This window comes from Alternaria dauci, chromosome 2 (assembly GCF_042100115.1).
Source record: "Alternaria dauci strain A2016 chromosome 2, whole genome shotgun sequence".
In the NCBI taxonomy this organism is placed as follows: Eukaryota; Fungi; Ascomycota; class Dothideomycetes; order Pleosporales; family Pleosporaceae; genus Alternaria; species Alternaria dauci.
Genome location: NC_091273.1, coordinates 2,870,160 through 2,893,386, shown reverse-complemented (window position 1 = coordinate 2,893,386; position 23,227 = coordinate 2,870,160). Strand labels below are relative to the sequence as shown.

The 23,227-nt window shown below is 52.7% G+C and overlaps 8 protein-coding genes across 8 annotated transcripts; 3 read left to right on the top strand and 5 right to left on the bottom strand.

Moving 5' to 3' along the window:
* Positions 1-1,037: 1,037 nt before the first annotated feature.
* ACET3X_002987 (uncharacterized protein) lies at positions 1,038-2,420 on the bottom strand (the record flags this gene model as incomplete). The annotated part of the gene is made up of 6 exons (XM_069449790.1): positions 1,038-1,043; positions 1,098-1,119; positions 1,181-1,247; positions 1,319-1,927; positions 1,979-2,296; positions 2,345-2,420. 6 exons carry the CDS (start codon positions 2,418-2,420, stop codon positions 1,038-1,040), a joined length of 1,098 nt encoding a protein of 365 aa, XP_069309534.1.
* Positions 2,421-3,381: 961 nt separating this feature from the next.
* Positions 3,382-5,151, bottom strand: ACET3X_002986 (uncharacterized protein; the record flags this gene model as incomplete). Its single annotated transcript, XM_069449789.1, has 5 exons — positions 3,382-3,477; positions 3,539-4,215; positions 4,266-4,388; positions 4,453-4,975; positions 5,020-5,151. 5 exons carry the CDS (start codon positions 5,149-5,151, stop codon positions 3,382-3,384), a joined length of 1,551 nt encoding a protein of 516 aa, XP_069309533.1.
* A 2,162-nt stretch (positions 5,152-7,313) lies between these two features.
* On the bottom strand, positions 7,314-8,505 carry ACET3X_002985 (uncharacterized protein; the record flags this gene model as incomplete). Its single annotated transcript, XM_069449788.1, has 3 exons — positions 7,314-7,378; positions 7,439-8,278; positions 8,343-8,505. The coding sequence occupies 3 exons, from the start codon at positions 8,503-8,505 to the stop codon at positions 7,314-7,316; spliced, it is 1,068 nt and encodes a 355-aa protein (XP_069309532.1).
* Positions 8,506-9,838: 1,333 nt separating this feature from the next.
* ACET3X_002984 (uncharacterized protein) lies at positions 9,839-13,294 on the bottom strand (the record flags this gene model as incomplete). The annotated part of the gene is made up of 5 exons (XM_069449787.1): positions 9,839-11,760; positions 11,814-12,090; positions 12,139-12,727; positions 12,782-12,939; positions 12,989-13,294. The coding sequence occupies 5 exons, from the start codon at positions 13,292-13,294 to the stop codon at positions 9,839-9,841; spliced, it is 3,252 nt and encodes a 1,083-aa protein (XP_069309531.1).
* A 1,487-nt stretch (positions 13,295-14,781) lies between these two features.
* ACET3X_002983 (uncharacterized protein) lies at positions 14,782-16,025 on the bottom strand (the record flags this gene model as incomplete). Its single annotated transcript, XM_069449786.1, has 3 exons — positions 14,782-15,770; positions 15,821-15,954; positions 16,012-16,025. The coding sequence occupies 3 exons, from the start codon at positions 16,023-16,025 to the stop codon at positions 14,782-14,784; spliced, it is 1,137 nt and encodes a 378-aa protein (XP_069309530.1).
* Positions 16,026-17,966: 1,941 nt separating this feature from the next.
* On the top strand, positions 17,967-18,748 carry ACET3X_002982 (uncharacterized protein; the record flags this gene model as incomplete). The annotated part of the gene is made up of 2 exons (XM_069449784.1): positions 17,967-18,474; positions 18,537-18,748. 2 exons carry the CDS (start codon positions 17,967-17,969, stop codon positions 18,746-18,748), a joined length of 720 nt encoding a protein of 239 aa, XP_069309529.1.
* A 775-nt stretch (positions 18,749-19,523) lies between these two features.
* On the top strand, positions 19,524-20,297 carry ACET3X_002981 (uncharacterized protein; the record flags this gene model as incomplete). The annotated part of the gene is made up of 1 exon (XM_069449783.1): positions 19,524-20,297. One exon carries the CDS (start codon positions 19,524-19,526, stop codon positions 20,295-20,297), a length of 774 nt encoding a protein of 257 aa, XP_069309528.1.
* An 84-nt stretch (positions 20,298-20,381) lies between these two features.
* Positions 20,382-22,700, top strand: ACET3X_002980 (uncharacterized protein; the record flags this gene model as incomplete). The annotated part of the gene is made up of 1 exon (XM_069449782.1): positions 20,382-22,700. The coding sequence occupies one exon, from the start codon at positions 20,382-20,384 to the stop codon at positions 22,698-22,700; it is 2,319 nt and encodes a 772-aa protein (XP_069309527.1).
* Between the last annotated feature and the right edge of the window lie 527 nt (positions 22,701-23,227).

Sequence of the window (23,227 nt, the reverse complement as noted above, 5' to 3'; positions counted from 1 at the left end):
TTCGTTGCAGCCGATACGACATCGACTACGTCAGTTGGTGAGAGCTAGGGAGGCCCAGGCAGCCACTCGATCCTTCAGACGGATGTTAGTAATGACAATGCCATCAAATGACAATCTTAGTATAGACTTGCCCAAGGTTACATTCTTCCGTGGAGAAGTCTGGGGATTGCGGTCCTCGAAGGATGATTCAATGCAAGGCCACCCTCAGCATACGAACACACTTCATCTATAGTGGAGCACGAAGCCATTCAGTTTTCCTCAATCGTACCTGATCGTCCTCGTGTGGTGTTATATCCAGACCCCACGGGGCGAACGGAACGCCTTACCCACCCCCAGGTTTCGGACGTGTAGAGAAATGAGGTTTAGTTCCATGCAGGTCGCGATCCGTCGCGTAGCCGTTCTTCCCGGTTCCTGTTCTCCATTCGGTAATGGATGTTCAGAGCCCTTTGAGGAATGCGTTTCGTAGAGGTCTCGAAAAGTGTATAAAGTCGTCCTATGTCGTCTTGAATTCCTCCTCATCAGCACAACTCGCATCCTCTCTTCACACTCCACTACCCGAGCCAACACCCTTCTCTCAAGAAGCCACCAGTCATCTTCTAGCAATTACCATGCGTTTCGCTGCCATCATCGCTGCCCTCGCCGTCACAGCCACGGCCCTCCCCGCAGTCTCGCTAGAGCAGACGGCTGCCGTTCTTGGTATGTAACGTTTCCGTTATCAACGTCTCCATGTCCGTGATTGTAGGATAAGGAAAGCCCTGGCTAACAACTGGTCGTCACATTAGACGCTCGAGCGGACGCTTGTGCCCACCAGGACTCATATGACACCTGCCGTTCAAACTGCAGCCCGCTCGCTCCGGCCTTTGCCTGCCAAGTCAACTGCCTCATTGCCTACTGTTCCTAAGGCACTACATCGGGCGATTGAAGCGCAGTGCGCCGATGTTAAATGGAAAGGATTCTGTTCCACTGTTGGAGTAGGGCTGGTAAGATGATGGATACACATGCTTTCATACAAGGCCAATAGACTGGCCAGCCATTCGTTACCCCTGTACACAATAAGGATCAGTCAGAATCGAGTCAGCCTAGTCTGTTCGCCGCACTTGCATGCAAAAGTCCCGAAACCTGATATTTAGTTATGAAAGAGCAGATAACGTGTAGATTGGATATCATGTTCAGTACATACCCACAACGCCAGAACCGAAAATCATGTCCCCACCAAAAGGTCGTCAAGAATAAAGGACAATCCCGCTCTCAAACCATTACGCCGTGCAGAAGCCCCCATCAAATCATTATCATATCATGTCGAGCAAAGCCTACTAACGCCTTCCGAAGCCATTAGCCATCTGTTTCTGTACATACTTGGCACCCTCTTTCTTGATGATGGGCAGCGCATAGTCCTTGAACATGCCCATAGCCTGCCTCTGCCACTCAGGCTGTCCGGGCTTTCCTGGCTTGTGCGCATCTCTACCACTCCTACGGCGGTCATCGTAGCGATCATCATCGTCGTACCGACCACGCCTGTCGCGATCCCTGTCATCGTAGCGAGAGTCGCGACGCGGCTTGGCGTTGAACATGTCGTCGTAACGGTCGTCGTAGCGGTCGTCGCGGTGTCTGCGATCGTCACGTGGCCTGTCTCGGCGGTCGCGATCGTCGTGGTAGGAGTCTCGGTCTCTGCGGCGGCGGTCCGACTTGTAGCCTTCAGACTTGTAGCCATCGCGGTCACGGCGGCCGTCGTCCTTGGGCCTGCGGGGCGGATAGTGCTCGTCGTATGAGTCGTAGGTATCCTCGCGCCTGGATCGACGGGGGCGGTCGTCGCGGTGGCTGCGTCGTGGAGGGGGCGGGGAGTCTGATTCCGAGTCGCTGGACGAGTACGAGGGCTGTCTGCGGTGGTGACGATGTCGAGCGCCGCGGTCTCGGTGGTCGCGAGGATCTTGCTTTCAGTTAGCTGGTGTTACGAAACTGTCTTGACACGCCAGCATACCTGGTGGAGGGGGAGGCGGATAATCTGATGCGCCAGGCGGAGGCGGAGGGTAGCCTGCTGCGCCAGGCGGAGGAGGAGGAGGGTATTCTGAAGCTCCTGGTGGGGGCGGGGGCGGTGGATGGTGAGCAGCGCCGGGTGGAGGAGGCGGATTCATTGGGTATGGCGGCGGGGCATCGTCTTCAGGCCGCTCTTTTCGGGGACGGCGATGATCGCCTCTGCGGCTGTTGCGATAATCGCGGTAGTCTTTGCGGTTGTCCTTTCCAGGCGCCCATTTTGGCTTGCCGTTCTCGTAGTTGTCAAAGTGGTATGTGGAATCTGCTGTCTCTTGTTAGCCGTGTACCAAGCGAGTGCGCCGTGGCATCTTACGAGGCGGTGGATTGCCCATGGGCGGAGGAGGCGGCGGCGAGATGGACGGCTCTCTGTGTCTATCACGACGTCCCATACTCGCGGGCGGGGTGTGTTTGTGTGGTGAATATGGTAAAAGATGGTGGTAGTGGTAGGGTTTGGATGCGGACAAGGAAGTGCCGTCTAATGGCAGGCGGCGAGCATCTGACACTTAAAGCGCGGCTCTCGGCAGGGCTGCAGCGCTCAGCTCAGTCTCACAAGACCCCATGTCGTCATCTGCCCTATTGCCTCAGCCCATAGCGCAGAATTGGATATTAGCGGGGCCGCCGACGCTTTTCGAAGCTTCGCGACGGCGTGGCACAGGTCGAGTGGGCTGTGTATGTAGGCTGCGATCATCGTGCATGGGTAGCACCTCTGCCTGGCTCCGCTTCTGCAAGCCATAGCCGACCGCCCATGGGCGACTGGCCGGCCTACACGCGCTGGAAAAAGGACCGGTCGTTCCCCGCACAGTCGCGCGGGATACAGGCAGATCAGGGTCTCGCGGAGAATATCCTTCACGGTTTCTATGGAGAATGCTACGTGGTCTTCAGACGGTGGTCGACTCATGGTGATCTCCTCACACGCCCACAAAGACGTCAGGGACCACCGCCTCACCCAATCGCTGCACTTGCTGACCGTGTCGCGTTACCTCGTCACTGATATCCTGACCTTGACCACGGTCACGGGGAGCGGTGAACGTCAAACACCAAATACAGGCTAGCCTACTCTCGACTCGGCCCTTCGGTCCCTGCATCCATCAATCACATTGTAACTGAATGTCCTAGGTGTTTTTGCGATATCAAAGCAGCCCAAGAGCACTGGATTGACACAATAGACTACGTCATACCGACCGCGCATTGTTAGGGACCTTAGAATCTCCAACGTCATAAGGTTTAGCAGATCTACATAGCCAGGCGAGTGGGCGATGGCCCTAGCAGTCCCGCAACGCCGACTACGTATGTATCGACTAGCGCGCTGTCATATCCATTCCAGCTCTATCGGTACATTCACCCAAAACCCTAACTTGCTATTGGCACACTGAATCTCCTTTTCCCGTTCCAAGACCAGTCTAGCGCAGCACCTAGGATAATGGCACCAAGAATTGGCCCGGCGTACTAGATATGGACGTATGAGCTCAACGTATGTTTCACATGCACTCCGTACAAGGACACTTACGTTCATATTAAACCTGTCCAGAGGGAGGATCGTCGGAAGCGGCATCCAAATGAAGGTAAACAGAGTGTAGCACAAAGCACCAGTGTTGACGAATGCTCCTGCTTTGCCCAGCCTGAACGGTCCCCATGGAATTGGCGATGGCTTCGTCCTCGACGTCCGACGCCACAAGAGGAACAAGACAGGAAGGAAGTAAGAAAGGTATAAACCCAATGCCGTAAGTGAGATTATGGCGTTGAATGCCGTGCTTGAACCAACGTTGATGAGGGCGAGTATGCAGACACAAAGAGCACTCAGATATAGCGCGTTGACCGGCACTCCAAACGTCGGATGAACTTTTGCGAACGTAGACGAGAAAGGTAACCCTCCGTCTCTTGAGAACGCCCAGATGAGGCGCGATACTGAGGCGAAGACGTTGAAGAAAGATACAAAGATGATATAGATTAGCATAAAGATGAACAAGTTCGTGGCTGCTTTGGATCCCGTGGCTTGGTAGTAGACCTCGATGATCGGTAGAGGCGAAGCAGAGACACGCTCTGCGTCACCAATGGTGAACAAGACGGTGATCATGTAGATGAGTTGCATGAGGCCGTTGACCACGACAGAGAAAATGATGGACCGTGGAACCCGGGTACGTGCTTGCTTGACTTCGTCAGACATGTGAATGATACTGTCGAATCCTAGGGATCATCAGCATGTTCGAGTTGGACATTATTTCGGCATCGCTTACCACACAAAGGATACGTAACAGTGATAAGTCCTATACCCCAAGCCACTGCTGGGTTGTCCCACCCACTGACGTCCGTGGTCAATGTCCGGAAGACGTATTCAGTGGAACTTTTCTGTGCCATGGCTGCAGAGGTGAAGGTAGAAAGTCAGGGTATGTCTCACATGCATTTCGCGTAGTCATAACATACCTGCTAGCGTAATGATACCCGCAAGAAAGAATCCAACGTGGCATATCGCTCCGACAGTTTCGAGTACGTTGATAAATCTGGGCAGCCAAAGATTGCCAATGAAAGGAATTGCCGTCGCAGCGCACATGATGAGCGTAGTGTGCCATCTCTCAGAAACGTACCCCTGGTTGTTAAACGAAGCCAAGCCGACGACGATGTTCGCTATCAATGCTGGGTTGGAAGCGCAGCTACAGATCCAGGCGAAGACCGTGATCCACCCTTGCATCAGCCCGAAGAAGCGGTTCCACTTTGGTGCAAAAGTAGCAGACCACCGATACTGAGCACCAACCGTGGGGTCCATGGATGACATTTCGGCAAGCGACAGGGCCACCAAGGTTGTTCCCGCCCACGCGAAGATGCTGCCGTAGACGATAGACGCGGGACCCCCATTGCTCAACGCAAACTGGAAAGTAACCGCAGATGCTTCCCATGAGCATTGCATGAGAAAATTAAAGTTGACCGAAGAGGGGGTATTGATGTATCGCTGTAGAGCATTAGAGAAGTCGCATACTTGGGCTACAAGCGTACGTGTAGTGCCCCTCCTTCAGGGCCTCCGGCGCCATTGGCCGTATGGTCCTCGATAACTTCTTGCGCAGTCTCCTTGTCGGTGCTCATCGCATTGTATGTTGGCCCGGCCGGCGTCTTTTCTGTTCTCTTCATCATCGACCGAGGCAATTGTCTGGTCGTCTGGGAAAGTCATCTCACAAACACCAGGCCAACGTCTTTTCTTATCGGCGCAAGTTTTGCACATCTAGTAGTCTTAAATCCTGGGCTGCATGCATGACTGATAATCGTACGTTGTACAGCATGGTGGCAGGCACGGTATCCAGGAGCTGTGCAGCATAAGCTACTACTTTTATCCAACGACCATTCGAGGTCAAAGAGGAATATATCATCGTGCATCGCAAGTACCCTGTTGAGGCGCTTATCGTCCGAGCCGTGATAGGTCTGCTGCTCACGGTTTACGCCCTGAACATATCGGCCTTGCCTTGTTTAGGCGGCATACAGCGACGGACGTTCGACATGCGAATGGCTTGGCATGGGGATCAAAAGTGACACTGAACACCATTTCTCCGAGGTATGCAGCCCCTGGGGCGGCTCACGAAGAAGTGAATTTCGCATGATGACGGCTTCCGCGAAGCAGGCTGAATAGCGGCGTTAAATGACGTACTGTAGTGGTCGGGACTCTGACGACCCGGTAGTCGCTGTCTAAAGAGTAAGGTAGGTAAAGATATGAAGCACACGATCGACAGCAAGAGAGACCATCGCCAGACCCTGAATGAGGGTGATGATGCAAGTGGGTGAAGAGGTGGCTGGACGGCGATGCCCAGGGTAGATTCTCCCTCCTCTTGGCACGCAAGCCGGCGTTTAGCGTCAGCCCTCCCGTCGCCTTCCCAACTTTAAATTGCACTCGACATCCATGCCTCCTGATTGGGCGCCCTCGCCCCCGCCAATCGACACGCATCTGCTATACATCAAGCTTGGGTAGCAATTTCGCCTACAGGACGACTGCATGCAATGTGACCCAACTCGGACACCCTTACAGATCCCGGCATTTCGTGCAGTTCACTTTCCGTGCCGGCTAGCTGCGCAGGGTTGCCCTCTTGCTCGTATCGATAAACGTCCTTTGGCGGGTACTCTTCAGGTACGTGAGACGACAAGGTCGCGTTTCGCGCTCTCTTGCGCCATCGCAATGCCTGAGCGACAAAAACACCCAGCCCCAACAAAGCGATAGCTCCGAATGTTGCCCCGACACCAATGCCAGCTTTCGCACCTCCAGAGAGTTCACTGTTGCTGCTCGCTACCGCTGTGCTCGCTGCTGAATGCGTCGACAGAGAAGACGATGAAGTCGCGGTAGGTATCGGGTCCCCGAAACGCGCCGCGATCGTGTGTCGCGGGATAGGGCTCCCATCCGCGCAGCACAAATTCAAAAGTCCGCAACACCATGTTGTCGAATTAGCGGCACCAGTACAGGGTGTAACCTGTATGTCGGTCTCTCTCTGCAAAGGGCTCTGGTCAAAGTCAGCTTTGTTGGTCTCTACAGCCGCCGCGCCTTGTCTACCTCGGCTGAGCAAAGATCCTGGCATCCTCCTCCTTCCCAATCACTCAGCGTACACGATTCTCGCCAGATGACCGTTTCTTCTTTGTTCTGGCACAACCCATTGGGCAGCAGGTTATCCCATGAAGCGCAACAGATGGTACTGAGTGGGTTCGAGGTATCGTTGATCTGCGGCTCATAGGCAGGATGCGTTTGTTCTGTTCCGTTGCGCCAATAACAGGCTGCCATCGCTTGTTGCAGAAAGATGATATCAGTAAGAACGAAGCGACTTCGCTGCGCAACACTACAAGAGGTTGAAATGACTGATGTGACGCAAGCTGAGTATACAAAACTCGACTTGGTTTTGTTACCAAGTAATGGACCCCTTTTGAAGCATTGGCTTACCACCGCCCGCAAAGCGCTTGGGGCCGACATCCATCAATTTTGGCAGTGTCCAGTGCCCTGTAGCACACTGGACAAAGCCCTCCAACGATAACAACCACATAGCCCAAGTCGTGCTTGGAGCGTCGTTAGGTCTGCGGTGGTTAACCTCAAGTGACACCAGCTTATACTTCAGCCTTCCGCCACATCTGCAGGGGTTGTTTGCTGTCATAGACGGAAGAATATATCACCAACATCACCAACGAAGGCCACTAACGTTTGCGATAAATGTACATATGTACTTGATGTTGTCAATATATACAATGAAGTCAAGACCATGGCTCAATGCGGCCTTTCCGGAACAGCACTATGGTATGCTCCTCAGGACCAGCTTGGAGAAGCCTTAGGTGCAGATGGTCCTTGCACCATTGCCCGTAAGGTTCCACTTGGTCTTATTAGCTGTGCAAGCTATATTTGGGATGCCAAGTCAGTACGTGTTTCACATGCAGTTGGTATGGGGATACTCACGGCTTTCCCTCACAGTAGTTCCATCAACCCTGAGCGCAATCGCAATGTCCCTGCTGTTCTCAAACTCGGTCCTAGCGGCAAGACGAACTTCACCACCGCCGTTGACAGTACCGGCTTTGATGTTGAAATTGTAGCAGTTCTCGAGCAAGACGGCGTTGTTGCCAGTGTTGGCGACGTCAATGGTACCAATCTCCACACCACCAGAGGCAGAGACACAGAAGACTCCGCGACCACCACCACGAGCCTTGACACGGTTGACCTTGATGTTAGTTGCGTATCCGCCGTTGAGCTTTCCAGCCTCGTTGGCAAAACGGAGGGCGCCATATCCGGTGCCTGTAGCGCAGTTGTCGCAGTCTACCGTGCCGATGTTTGCGTTTGTGACCTTCTGGATAAGCAGACCACACTCTCCGACATTCCTGCCGATGACGGAACCAATCTCGAGCCTGTCAATGTTCCATGTCTCGACGCAGTGCGACGAGCCGCCGGTGCAGGTGATGGTGCCCATCTTGACATTTGTGTTGGCCGCTCGGTCGCGGTCGAACCGAATACCCATTCCTTGCTGGAGGTTGAAGTTGATAGTGCCTAGGGTCAGGTCTTTGGTGCCAGAGAAGCGCATGCCAAAGTAGGTGGACCCGGCCATGGTGAGGTAAGGAATGCTGACACCAGTCTGGTCAGTCACTTCAATGTTTCCTCCTCCGCTCTTGGGAGCAGCGGTTATAGTCCCACAGCCTTCAAACGTCTTTCCGCTTGTGATGGTGATGGTTCCGGCGCCAATGTTGCCGGATGCCATGACGGAAACACGCTGTCCGCTGGTGATTCCATCGAGAGCGCGTTGGATGGCTGCAAAGGTGAAGATACAAAGTCAGTGCATATGTTACATGGAATCTGTACAGCTGAAACTTACCTAGACGGTAGTCGGAGCCAGTGTAGAGGTTTGTCGTGCCCCTCGTTGCTGTGAAAGAGCTACCGGACCCAGTAACTCGGGCGGCAGGACTGCCGGAACCGCATTGGGCATAAACAGTGGAGGCAAGTGCCAGCACCGCCGTGAGACCAGTGAATTGAACCATATTCGTTGCTTGAACGAAGAAAAAGGAACAGGGAAGATGTGCTGATGCTAATACGATTGACAGATCAGCAGGAGTACATCTTTTATAGGATCGAAAAGTACGACGACGATCCCTCAATTCTGCCCTTCTTCTATTCAAATCACACCAAGACGCCGATATGACCTCCGTCGGGCCACCTTCACCCTTTCGGAGTCAGATGCAAAACGGCGGAGTTTGCCAGTAAGCGGCTTATTCGTCGCAGGCAGACAACTCCTCCCAGACCAGCCCTTGTCCGTAGTCCTGCCGATCAATTGCAGAACACCAGCATCCGGATATACCACCTATCATACCAGGCTTCTCAAACGCTACCTTGTCGTCCCAAGACTGGTGGCGCCCACACGACGCTAATTTCATCAGATTGGTAACCCCAGATATTTCCAAGCTCGGCAGAATACTTAGCAATCCCGGCATGTTTGAGAGAAATCTCCACCACTGGACTAACCCCCGACACACATTTCCATATTACGGACCACGGTTGTATCCGGTACCCGTCTCCATGTCGTTAGCCTCGCGCGTTACTGCAGGTGCTTACACGAATGTTGTGCGTTGTCGACGACCACTTCGGTGCATCTCCATCCTGTACCCCATTATTCGAGTTCAAGTGACAGTCCGGGGTGCGTACAGTCCTATTCCTAATTGAGATGCGTGGCGTCTCTTCTCAAGGTTCTCCTCTTTGCTCCGTACCCTTGCTAGACTACACACGTAATCTCTTACGGTCTTACCCCTTTCTTAGCAGCGTGTATACCTTCTAAAGAAAGAAAAATAGAAGAAAAGCCCTTATTTAGAGCGTGTATACCTTCTAAAGGAGAGAAAACGAGAAAAATAAACTCTTATTTAAAACGGTTCCTACGCCTCTACTGTCAGCCTAAATGGGATTAAATGGGACGCTACGCATCTCGACTGGGAATCGGACTGTATATCCCCCGCAAAACCCCCGTTTTCGCGCATCACGCGACGACGTGGCTCCACGTGAACACGCAGCCTACTCGGGTCGATTCACCCCGCTAGGCGTCTCTTGGCTGCATATTCGTTATTTCTCCGCCGCGATTGTATTGTGCATATTGTTCCGCTGCCAAGGTTACCAAGATCAGCCATTCTGTTTCATTGCCTTGACAGCGGGACGGGTAAGGTGTTTCGCATGTTGTTCTTAGGAACCGTCGAATCATGGCCGCTGCAGACGCAATCAATCGGACGACACTAAAATTCAAGGCGCAACACAACAAGTCCTATGTAGATACAGTACCGAAATTCTAGTCTCTGGTCTCCAGAAAACAGTTTCAACTGTGAAACTCGTCTACTCGAACACATCGCTCACGTACCTATCCTCCCTGACCTTCTCCAGCCATTCTAAAGCATCTTGTTCCGTCTTGCCCGGGAAAGTATCCCGGAAAATCTTCATGCACACTTCCGCTGTGCTCTTTGCCAACTTGCTCGCACTACCACAGATAAAGACCTTCGCGCCTCCATTCCCAAATAGCTCGGCCAACTCCTTCCGCTCGTCCCACATCCGATCCGGCACCCGTTGCGCCTTCTCGCCCTCAGGAGCAACTTTCGAGAAACAGCCGCGCACACTGACGACACCATCGGCCTCCCACTGCTTCAACTCGTCAGAGTAGATGAAGTCCTTCTCGTAATGACGGCAACCAAAATATAAGATCGCTGGACCGACTGTCGCGTTCCGAGCCTTCTTAATGGTTGCGCGTTCCTGGATGAAGCCGCGCATAGGAGCGAGACCTGAGCCCGCGCATACCATGATGATTGGTACGGTCGGGTCGGAAGGTAGGTGAAAGTTGATGTTTGTCTGACGCGGGAAGCAACGGATCTTCTCGCCCGGCTCTTGACCCGCTAGGTATGTGGACGCGACACCGTGGAAGCGGCGATTATCCCCACTCCATGCGGCCTCGTCGTGGACATCGTAAGTCAAGGATGCAGTCAGACGCTGGCCAGTCTTTCCATCAGCTGTCTGGATAAACTCAACATTGGCGAGCGGCGATGACGAAATGCTGTATTGACGAGGAGACAGAGGTTTGAGTGAGTCAAGGTAAACCGCGAAAGGGAGCTGACAGGCTGGATGGTCTTCAAGAATATCAAGGATACTGTAGCGCTTGGGTATGACTTGCTCCTTGTACGTCTTGTCGCTTGCCAAGTCCAGTAGCCTGGCCCTTTCGTTCTCCGGTGTCGCTTCTGCAAGAGTTTGTAGTTGCTTTTGCGAGATCGGCGTACCCAGTTCCACACGTGTCATTAGCAGGTCGAAGATCGAGATTGGTGCTTCGGTTGTGATGAATGTCTTGTTGGTGCCGGTGATGTGGATGTTGTCATCAGGTGACAGGTCGAAGCGCTTCATGACCCGTCTGACATTGGAGATGCTGTTGAGCGGCAGGATGACCATGTAGTCGCCTGAACGATACGATGTCCCTGCTGGAAGTTCAATCTCCATGTGTTTCTTGCTAAGGCCAACCTCGCCGCCACCCAGATCTTTGTTGACCTTGACTTCACCGTAGCCGATATCCTTACCTCCAAGGTACGTGGCGAACTTCGGAGGTGTGATGGCGGCCTGGAGCTGTCCTCTGAGTACTTCAGTAGTAGTACCACTGGACTTGCGAAGATCACTCCACATCTGTTCGGACCACTTCTCCCAAGGTCCCATGACATCTTCTTTCACGTTGACGAGACCGGTCTCAGTGAACTGTTTCGCACCCATCTTCGCAAACAACTCATCAGTGAGTTTAGGAATCCGGTGATACGAATGAGTCCAGTCGCTATTTCCCACCCCAAAGACGGCATACTGAACCCCCTCAAGCAGCTTGGGGTCCGTGTTGCTCTCAAGCCATGCAGTGAACTTCTTTGCATTGTCGGCTGGCTTACCCTCGTATGAGGGTTCAATGATGACGACAGGCTGATCTTTAGGAACATGCTCGGTGGCCGAGTCTAAACTGGCTATGTTCGCCTTGAATCCGTATCGTGTGGCGTTGGTCTCCAGGTCTTCGGCATAGGACTTGCATGTACCGGAGTTTGAACCATATAGTACTGTAATAGGCTTCAAGTCTGTGGCAGGTGGATTTGATTCTCCAGTCTTGCTTGACTCATCACCACCGTCCTTCTTAGCAGCAGTGGTACTGGTCCCAACGCCACCCAGACTAGCCATTGTACGTCCAGGTCGTCTGCGCACTTTGATCTTCAGGTCCTTCGGTTTCTGCGTAATGGTTACTGATACATCTGGATAACTGGATCAGCAATGTTCCTGTACATCAGGGAAATGATACACATACGGAGCTGGTAACCGGGATCTGCAAGCTCAACCTGGAACTTCTGCAAAATGAGTGCGACAACCATGATCATCTCTTGCTCAGCAAATGTCCTGCCGATGCAAGCGCGCATTCCATCGCCGAAAGCCTTCCATGCATTTGGAGGAAGTTTCTCCCAACCGCCGTCCAGAAAACGCTCGGGTCGAAATACGTCAGCATCGTCGCCATAGACCTTGGGGTCGTGATGGAGTCCTCTTAGGTTCATCAGGATCTGATCCTCTGGCTGCACCTGATATTTCCCCTTATTTCCATTAGCATAGAGACTATATCAGCGGGAAATTGGACGTACTGCAATCTTGGTAGGCTTCAACGCTTGCTTTCCGTTGATTGCAATGGGGCCGAGGAAACGCAATGCCTCGTAGATTGCGAACTTTATGTAGGTGAGCTTCGGGAGATGCTTGAGTTCAAGCGGTCCGTCTCCAAGTACTTCGTCGACTTCTTGCTGGGCTCTCAGATACTTTTCTGGGTTCCTGAGTAGATGATAGAACAAGAAACCCAAGGTTCCACTTGTGGTCTCGTGGCCGGCGACCAAAAAGGTCACCATGTTGTACCTTACAGATTCTTTTGTCATCTTTTCGCCTGTCTCCTTATCCACACCTTCGAGCATAGGGTTCAGTAGATCCTTGGCATCTGGCTGCGGATGAGCAATTCGATCTGCAATGATCTGGTCGCACAGTTGGTGCATCTTCTTCACGTTCTCCTGCCGCTGGGTTTCAGCAAAGACACGAAGCTTATTTTCAACAGATGTGCGGTTGGCTCTTCTTCCGGACTCGGTCAAAACTTCGACCATCTCCTCTACGAAGGGATGTGCACGGTCGGTATAGAAATTGTTGAATCTGTAGCCGAATGCACATAGACCGATCATGTCAAATGTCAACCTCGAAGCTGTTAGTACCAAAAGGCAAGTCGTGCGAGAATGGGGTCATGGTTACCTCGTGAAGTCATCACTGCATTCTATCTCGCGCTCCGGGCCGAAACGATCCCATCGAAGCAGCATTTGTGTTGAAATATCCATCATGCCGTCAAACATTTTCCTGATTCCCATGGGTCCAAACACCGGCATGAGCAGCCGATGAGCAATACCCCAGGCCTGGGTCCTCTTTTAGTATATACGACAAGAAGGAGTGTTTGTTACTTACCTTTTCACCGGGGTATGCTGTGAACAGACCGTCTCCAGTCAAAGCGCGTACCTCCTCCAGGGTCGCATTAATGGGCTTTTGAAACCTTTCGCTATCAAAGCAGTCGTTGATCGTATCATAGGAAGAGACAACGATGAGTTTGCCATCGTGTCTTGGAAGGTCGAGCTGGTAGATCTCGCCATAGATGTCCGCAAGCCGCTGCAAAGATGCTGGCGCGTTGTCGGGGTCAATCTCAGCGAGGTTACCAATGAACAAGTGTGGGGGAGGTTGGGGAATAGGGAGAGAATCCGATGATTCAGACGCCATCTTTAAAGCTTGCCAGGTAGTATGTGAATTGGGTAGGGTAATCAACAAGTCCAGGTGATGCAGAGGGTAGATGCGACGAGAGATTTTTGGTTCAGCTGCGCATGTCTGGAGAGAGGAGCTGGGCTACATATACCCCGGGTAGCAACACATCCCAGAACCAGACTTGTCAACAATCAAGCCAAGCTGCAATCAAGCTGGATGTGGCCCCTGCTCACTAGCGGCCTAGAATATATAGGTATAGCTATACCTAAATAGAGGGATGGCACGTCTTTCTAATAGGCCTGTGGGTGATCGACAAGGCTAATGAGCAGGGACCACATTCAGCTTGATTGCAGGCTTGGCTTGATTGTTGACAAGTCTGCCCAGAACTTGTCAGCCTTGATATGTCGGCCTCCATAGCAGCGCTTCATCGAAACCTTGCCATCTGATGCTGCCTAGTTGCTGACTGCACATGGATACAGAAGCCATACGGGACACAACTGCAGCCAATGACGTCTGATCAGGCGTCACGCTGTCCGTAGTCAGCAAGACTGCGTTCAGCTCGGCTGTGTTAGCGATATGATAGGCTACCGACTTTTGGTGCATGATAACACAGTGGCATACCGATTCTGCGCCTCGTGCGAACTGTCGGCCGAGCTCCTTGATAGAGCCTAGCTGGACCAGGGTGCGCATCCTCCTTTGCCTGTTCAGAGGCTCTTCACCGGACGGGCCGAGGCAGGGCAACACGACCCGTCCGTCCACCTTAGTCCGCAAGATCTGCGCCACATCGTAACACGCGCAACGCCTACCGTTGAAAACGTCAGACCGCCTTAAACAAGCGTCTTGAAAAGGCAGGCTCCGACAGAGCGGTTCTCTGTGCGTTATCCTTCATTCGGGTAGTCAACAAGCCGATCGTAGCAGCTCAGCATGACTGAGCGCATAATTAAGCTCAGACGCGTCGTTTCATTGCATCTTCACTGATTATGTAGCGGCGCTGGCACTATCGGGTTTGGTGATTATTGGAGGTGTAAACTCTGTAGATGTGTGGCAAGGTTGATGGCGGTGGGGGTGTTCAGGATGCGCTTTAGTTCGGCCGGCTCGAGCCGGGCGAGGGGTGTTCGGCACCATGCTCTTCAGAGGGAGCATTGACCAAGTTCATACACTTCACTGATTACATGTTGCAAGTTCACTCGCAGCTGCAAGCGGACATCACGCATTGGTCTCGAGTTGGATGCCGTTGGAAAATCTGTTGATTGAATCCCGGCAAGTGCATCAGCACATTTTTCGACGCCTGAAATAAGAACCAACGTCTAAACAAGGAAGCTTGTTCTGATTGAAGCATACCCCAGATGGCTAGGCCTGAGATGAAAGTATACACCACTACTTGTATGTGAAGCTGTATCGACGCATGTACCTTCTGCGTAAGTTCTTAGTGATGGATACAGCTGAGTAGAGCGGAGCTTTGGCCCATGACAGGACGCACGCCGCTTTACCTCATAATGAGGCCATCAAGGAATAGATGCATTGGCCTCATTCTCCTTCTTCCAGCTGGCGATGGTAGGCCCATCAAGAAGAATTTGGTTGTATTGCACCTGCAGATTGATTCCACCCAAGTGACGCGTATGTTTGCCATTTGCTTCGCCGACAACATAGTCAAGTAGCTCGTCATGCTTGAGATCCAACATTCCCAGGCGGTTGAGAAGGATCAGGGAGTCGTTATACATGGTGTGTGGATGGAAGCTCTTGGGAGCGTAATTTTGAGAGAAACGAACGAAGATCGTGGGCCGTCCAGTGTTTACATCGAAAGTGAACTCGACGAGAGTGCGCACACGAACGTTATCGCGGAGCATCTGAAGCCAGAAATCGTTGCTGTTAGTGAGGAATGCGTTTAGACCCTTCAAGTACTGATAGCTTTCCACCATCTCCCAGCGTGCTTGGTCGAATGCGTCTGCATGGTTGCAACCATTATCACATGTGCAATAAATGCTGTGTCCGCAGTAATAGCACATCGCATTCGGCACATCGTCCTCGAGTATCCGACGGGAGATGAATTTGGCTGTAAAAGTGGGGCAATGCGCGCGCAGGCGGACCAGGAGCGTGATGTCTGTCAGAACATGCTCCATGGAACCCTCGTCAAGGCCGTCATAGTCCTCATAAATTTCTCCAAACTCGTCTTCGGTCATTCCGTGATCCCAAGAAATCAGTAGAAGCTTCGGGGCGTTCTGGTAATCCGCGACCTTGGGGTAGTACGCCGTAATGAATTGAGCAACTGCTGGGAGTTTCATGCGGAAGCACGATTGGCGAAGCCAGATAGGCCGGAACTCGGATCGAATCTGCTTGCAGACCTGGGTGAGAGCACGATAGCTCAGAGTGCCTAGTTGACTTGGGCTGGCGATGCCTCCAATTGAAGTCCTACAGCCCTTGCGCAGCAGTGGTGGTGTCAGACACTCATCATACACCTTTCCCCTGGCGAAGTGGTATATGCGATTGCGGATCTCTGCGGCTCGTTAGCGGTTTGGATGGCAGGCAAAAGAAAGAGGGACGTACCGGCAGGCAACTCGAGGAAGTAGCAATGAATGATCCCGGACTTGGTCGTACTCTTTTCGCTAGGTGATCTATTGCCCTTCTTGCCACCACTGCTCTTCCGGCTCTTCACCGTTGAAAAGACGTGGCCTCTGCGTCTGTTGGCCGGTCAGTAAAGACACTACGACAACCAAGTGATCTAGGACAACACATACCCGTTGGAAGGCATGTCTGCCATGGGGTATCACGTTGGAGGAGAGCAAGTCAAGTCGTTGACTGCTGGGCTGAGTGGGGTTGATTAGGCAGACACGGCGAGCAGAAAAGTGAGAAGCTGGGTGCTGTGTGTTGATGAGGAAAGAGCGCACGGGGGTAACGTGATCTCCTGTGATACATGACGCAACAAGTCAAAAGCTCTTGCCAGTCGTAGAAGCCGCGAAACCAACAAGCCATTTCTGGGGTCTAGAGCACCATCGTGTACATGCCCGAGCAAGACGAGATAGGCTGAGGCTGCTGCAACGAATCCTCTCGCCGGGGTTCGGTATGGAGTAAAGGCCATTCATCGCTGGCGATGCGAGGACTCCAACGTGGCGGATCCGGTGACAGTAGTGCGTGGTTGCTGCACTGTGAGTTGCCCATTCTGGTTGAATGATTTTGGGCCTCGTGGGGGTGTTTCTAGAAGCGCGTACAAACAGTGGGCGCCAGTGAGTGCCTATCGCAGTTTGCTTCCACTCCATACAACGAACAGCTACCACACAACTCACCCTCTACTCTTCCCAAGACTCCCCACGAGATCATAAATACCTCGCCGTAACCGTTGACTCTGTCACCGAAAAGTGAACGTGGCGGTATGGCTTTGATTTTGGCCTTGTCCTATTGGACAGCTTGACAGGTGAACGCGACCGCATGCCGTGGGTGGTGAGGATGCGGACAATGGACCAGGACAATAGAGAATCGCTATCAGCCACACGCATTGTTTCTCCTTCACCAGAAAATTCTAAAGCTCATGGCAGCAGAAACTTCCATGATCCTGCTCCAGACTCACCAACCTCAGCTTCCAACTGCTCCAAACACCAAGCCCGTGTCGTCGTCGCAGATTTGTACCGTGAGCTGTGAGCTGAATCTCCAAGACATCCAGATTACCACGAAATCCTTCAGATTTAGCGAAACAACCCAGCATGTTCTCCCAAAACTTCCTCCTATACGAGCCAGAATTTGGGTCGTCTACCCACCAGCACGATAGCACGCACTTCTCTTCCAGCAATGCATATTTACGCGAGCTGCTCGACTCTACGATAAGCTTCTCAGCAATGCCTCCCAGCTGCAGTACTATCGGCTCACCTAATTGGAGTGGCTTCAGCACGGCACCAAAACAAACCACACCGGCCGAGGAGCTAAAGGTTTCAAACCTCTTGAGAGATCGCGGCATGACGCCCACGTACAACCCGCCGGCAGACGAACGGTGCTACTTGGGCGCGGATCAGCCAGAGCTCATCTTGCATCGCATGGTGTTTCGTGTCGAGGACCATCGCAAGCGAAAGCGAGGAACAGACATGCGCCGTGCAACAGCGAGCGAGCAAGATGGAGATGCCAGACCGAAGCCGACCACAGCGCCTATCCAGTTTCGCAGGCAAGTACCGAGGCGAGTGAACACTAGTTCAGAGCTTATGGCGTCATTTGAGAGATCGCACGAGGAGAAAAGAACGACGTTGGCGAAGAAATTCGCGTCCGAGGGATTGGACTGTAACGAACTTTCTTCGGCATTCGACTCAGATGATAAGGAGGAATGTCAAGATACCTGGCATGGCCGTTGATGGATCGATAGAGGCTGCTAAGTACTACTGCCTATTTTAAGATCATCAGCTCTCGCAAGGGGTGGCTAAGGGTGGAACAGTGGGCAAAGGAATGAGGGCCCACACGCTCATCGTTTGGAGACTCATGCCATCGCAAGGCTCATTGTATGGAACAGTCACATGAGCGTACGGGTGTACATATGGTTAGAAACATGCGAGGGGCGAAGGAGTGCAAGGCGAGGCATGCTGTATGGAGATGCCTCGCGTGGTGGCTGGTCCAAGCTCTCCGTGCATCGATGACAGCATCGATCACGGCCTTTAGCATAACTTTCGGCATGCACATAGCAATACGCCATCACAATCAATTGCATACAACAACCATGGAGCGAAGTCTACTGCAATGCACGCGTGTCTTTTCAAGATGTACAGCCCAAGCATCATGTCGCAATTTGCCAAAGCATAAGCTCTCGGCCGTCGCATCAGCACGACAAGCACGCTCCCTACACTCGACACGCCCCGCCCTCCTCCAATCCAAACCCCCGAAAACACGCGATCGTGGCCCCAAGAGCAACGAAGACACACAGACCGACTTCAGCGCCCTCGACGTCCTCCGAAACACAGTCGCGCCTGCTACGTCAATCGATGCCTGCACCGGCGATGGCTTCGCACTCAACAACCAGATGCGCATCAGTGGGTGCGGAATTCTGCTAATAGGCGGTGAAGCATATCGATGGCGGCCATGGCTACGCGAAGTAAGGAAAGAGGGTACTGTTGGCCAAGGCGGCACAGGAGATGACATGATGACGGGCAGACTGCTGAATGCAAAGGGTCAATGGGAAGTGCCCGAGCAGGCGTGGGGAGTGCTGGAGTTGCTGTATCCAAAGCCTGGTATGCTTACAGTCTCCCCCACAAGCATCTGGTAACAATGGGGACTGACGGCAACGCGGCAGATCTACTCATCATCGGCACCGGTCCCAATACTATCCCTCTCGCGCCTGCGGTTCGCACGTACCTCAACGGTTTGGGCATACGACTAGAGGTTCAGGATACGAGGAATGCGGCGGCGCAGTTCAACCTACTCGCAACCGAGAGGGGTGTGGGACAGGTCGCAGCGGCACTCATACCTATCGGCTGGAGAGAAGGCCGGGGGATCTCGGGCTGACGGTAGTACGCAATTACCTCGTTACGCCTTCTCAGGGATACCATGCCTTGATGGCTTACAAGTATCCTGGATGATAATCTACATGACAGCGCACAGCCCTACTGCGAAGATGCTTAGCCCGCATGGACGCCACCGAATACCCAAAGACTGCTCTTGTCTTTGCAGAGGAGGCAATGGAGACGTCCAGCGACTCGTCACTGTATGCAGACACGAGCGGGTGAGTCGGTCATCTTACGAGATATGCTCACCAAGACGAACACATTCATTGTATCATATTGTATGCAGACATCTTTGTTCTTGGGAAGCCCTTGAATTAACCTTTGTAACCAAGCTTTTACTCTTACTTTCACTGTCATTGTTGTTGTTTTCTTCGTTTACACCGCTACGAGATCTCTCGCGTTTGGTCGCTTGCCCACGCGCACCCGAGCAAACGAACGCTGATCTGGTCCACAGTTGCGACCTCACCCAAACCGCTTGCTACAATCACGCCTTCCCGACTAAGCACGTGGCCCGATAACAACTCACCTCTAACAAGCCAATGCCATCCTACCGCTTGGCCCGCAAGTTATCTACCATCCTTTCCATCGTCCTCCTTTCGCTTACCTGGAGTTGGAAAACAATGGCAGATGCGCAGATGAATGGAATAAGGTGGGCGTTTGGCCCGCGTGTTGAAATTCCCGATGAGGAAGCAGCCTTGTATACCCAGCCACTGCTCCAGTCCGGGAGCTGCTTCCACGATGACGGAGGGGGAGGCAACTCTTCGCTGACCTCGAACATGGACCACACCGACTCTCCCGCTATCGCAGAGTCACCAGTTATTCATAGCCCATCGCTTCCGGCAGTCATACCCAATCCAGACCCTATGCAGTCTGTCCTCCAGTCACTCAGACTCAGCAGCTTATTCCGCAGCATCAATCGATTCCTGCCGCCCACAGACGCTGATCGCCGCAGAGCGCAGATGGCGTCGCAAGCTCGCGAAGGCGCGCACACCTCACCAAGCGACATACTAGCACCCATCCTCAAGGACCTGCAGGAGCTGAAAGCGCTGACGCCCGAGAATTTGCCGCTCCAGAACCCAAGTTCTGATACCAGGTCGCACGCTCAGGCTCTTAAGGAGAAGCTGCTGCCAATAGGCGAGTTCATCACAAACTACCTAGACGGGGTTCCAGAGGCCGATCGAGGTTCCTTGGAGTTGCGGACATGCCGCTATATCGCCGACGGATACTGGCCGTTGCCTGTGGAGAATTATACCTATCTTAAAGTTCAGGAGATATACCGCAATGCGCGCTACAAAAAAGCCCAACGCGCGTTTCGTGCGGCACTCGTCGAACTGTCGCAGCTCCACCAAGCATCGCCTGATTACGGATCATCTGGGAATCCAGCACCGGAGGTTGCAGCAGATCAGGATGCACCGCCTGTGAACTCGTCCTCAGTTGGCTCAGCAACAACTTCTGGACCCATGTTTGGACAAGACACATTGTGTCTGAACACTGCCGCCCAAAGGCCAGACGTCCCTTCAAATACAGAAGAGAAGGATTTGAAGAGATAGTACAATTTAATACTCCCATTTCTGGACAAACTACCTCTGGAGCTACGGAATCCCCGATCGCGGGCTAGGGACTGTGTTCTGAGCATGTCACTGTTCAACAAGGACTGTTCCGACCTTTGGGACGGCTCTTTTGAGATCATTGATGACAAAGTTGTGTGGACGGCCAGCATCCACCCTGCCACCATCTTTTTCAACTTCCTCTTTCCTGCAGACCATATGACCGACAATGTTCTACCGCTCCTACTGGAACGCAACCTACTTGTTGGCATCCCATTGCAGGTAGCCTTCGCTCTCAATGAAGAGTATCGAGATGCCAGGACAGTCATGGCTCCTTGGTACGCTAAGGACATGGAAAATATTATCCTTTTTCTGACCCGCAGACGACCCAATCTCAAGCCTTTCGAACTTCTATGGTGTGCAATACACGCCACTGTAGAGATAAACATTGGAGCGTATGAGAGGATCAAAAGGATACCTACAACGATTCGCGAGAGAGTCAAGCGAGATGCGGTAGCACAAGCTCGAGGTATACTGCACAATCCGCAGTTCAATTATGTCGGTCCCTTGCTTGGTCATGCGCTCAAAGCACTTGAAGTCTACGTTCGACCTCTGACCACTGGCTCTTCATCATTCACCTGGATCGATGCTAAACTTCTAGGCGGCCTACACGACATACACGAGCTGAGTTTGGATGGTGCGAAAGCCCGCAAAACTCTATTCGAGTACGTACAACGCAGGCATCCTGGGGTGGAGACGCTGTGGCACAGCCTTGTTCAGATGTACAGCACTTACGACGTGACCAATTTTCCTGGGTACGGTACTCAGCCAATGTCAACGCGAAGTCATGGGTTATGGGAGTTATTCTTCAGGCACATTCGAGAGGATGTGCCCTTGCAGTACCCACAGGCAAAGCCATCAGTCGTGAAGCAGAAGGACAATCTTCCGAAATCGCAAGGCCTGGTTGAAGAGGGCGAACAGAAGAAATCGAAGAGGAAGAGGAAGAGCAAATCAAAGAGTGGTAGCAATGTCGCGCCGGTGGAAGACCCAGCTGTGTCAAAGGAGCACCCGCCTCAGGATCAACCAGTACCTGAGGAGAAACCGCCTGAGTATCAAGCATTACCTGAGGAGCAACCGCCTCCGTATCAATCAGTACCTGAGAAGCAACCGGCATCTCCGCAGCAGTCTCCTGCAGCCACCGTCGAGACACACCCGTCCTTACCTGCAGTCCCAGAGCCGCATGAGAAGAGTGAGCAGAAGCTGTCGAAGAAGGACAGGAAGAACATGAGGAAGAAGCTAAAGAAACTCGAGGCTGCTCAGTGGTTGGAGTCATCTGTTGCGGAGGAGGGCCAGCCACCGGTCATAGGCAACGACGACAATGATGGCGGTGATGCCACTGGCACAAGGACCCCGATAGACGAACTACCAAAGGACGACAATCGTGATAGTATTGATGAAGATGATGGCATTGGCGAGAAGCCAGCTGAAGATCTCGTCGACAGTAAATCAATCAACGAGGATCCCGTCGACAGTACATCAGTCAATGAGGATCCCGCTCGAGAAGATTCAAGCGACGAAGAGCCTGCAGCGCAGAACTGCAAGGCTCCGGTAGCAAACGTGTACGCCGGAATCTTAGCTGAGAAGCGCACACTTCATGGCAGTGGCGGCAACTCTGCGTACCCTGAGGAGGAGGATCATGTAAGGTTCCTGAGTAGTTGGGAAAAGGTTGGAGTGCGCAAGAACTTGCCGCAGAAGCAGAAACAGCGCAAGAATAATCGCAACATCGTACCCAACACGACAAGCCGCGTGCCCTCCGATTCGAAACCACTGCCAGCTAAAGCAAAGGCTCCGGTATCATCAGCCAAGTCATCAAAGCACGACACAGAACCACGATCAACGAAGGTGGAAGTCTCAGCGCCACATGAGGCCACCTCCAAGCCGAGGAAAGACAGCAGCAATGTTACTGTGGATCAACCTACGTCGTGGTCAGCGCTGTTCAGCGGTTCTAGGGACGAAGAGAGTCGCCCCTCCCCACAACACCCCAATGTATCCACAAATACTGCGGACGCACTATCGCTTGAAACATCTGGCATGGAGAGCCAGCGATCTTTTGAGGAGAGCTTTCCACCTCTTGGTTCTTTACCACCCGCGCAATCAGAAACTCCAACGAATGAAGAGGTGCCAAAAGGTCCTGCGGCCCACAGCACAACCGCGCTGCCAGAAGATGACGATGTGTCGGTCGATTCGTTTGCTGTGCGAGACACCGACATGTCACATGTAGAACAATGGCTCATGAGCAAATATGCGTCCGCTTTTGACGGGCTCACACAAGCGGAAATAGAGAATGCGCGCTGGCGACCTGAGCAGTCGAGCGTCACTGTGGGTATGGATCGCTTCACCGTTTAGAGGCGTGACATAGAACATTTGGAGGAATAATGGAGGGGGATAATGTAAGGAGTCGCGGAATTCTCCAATCCGTACTTTCGAGCAGTGGCGCAGTAATAGCAACGTCATGTAAGAAGGCTTAGAGGTATGGCATCAAATGCTCGAAACATCCAATCTTCTAGATTCTGCACCGTATTGCGTATTCCGTTAGCGCCGGAGCCCAGGTAACGGGCGATGCAGGGGTTTCAGAGTACGGGAAAGTGGATCCCGCATCTTGTTCCTGAGCGCACGGGCTCATGCCGCCGTAGGGCTATCCGCGTATTCGTCTCGCGGTGGATCGTTACACAGGCTTGTGCGCTTTGGGTGCCACTTGCGAGCAGGATTTCAGTTGTATAAGGAGGAATGGTACTGCATGCTGATGAGTCTTGCAAACCACACATTCACTTCATCTGCTTCTATCTGCTCCTTTTGTTACACACGATTTTTCTTCTTTCTCTACGCTCGTCTGTAACGGTTACCCTTCTTCTACACGAGGTGCTTGCTTCTTC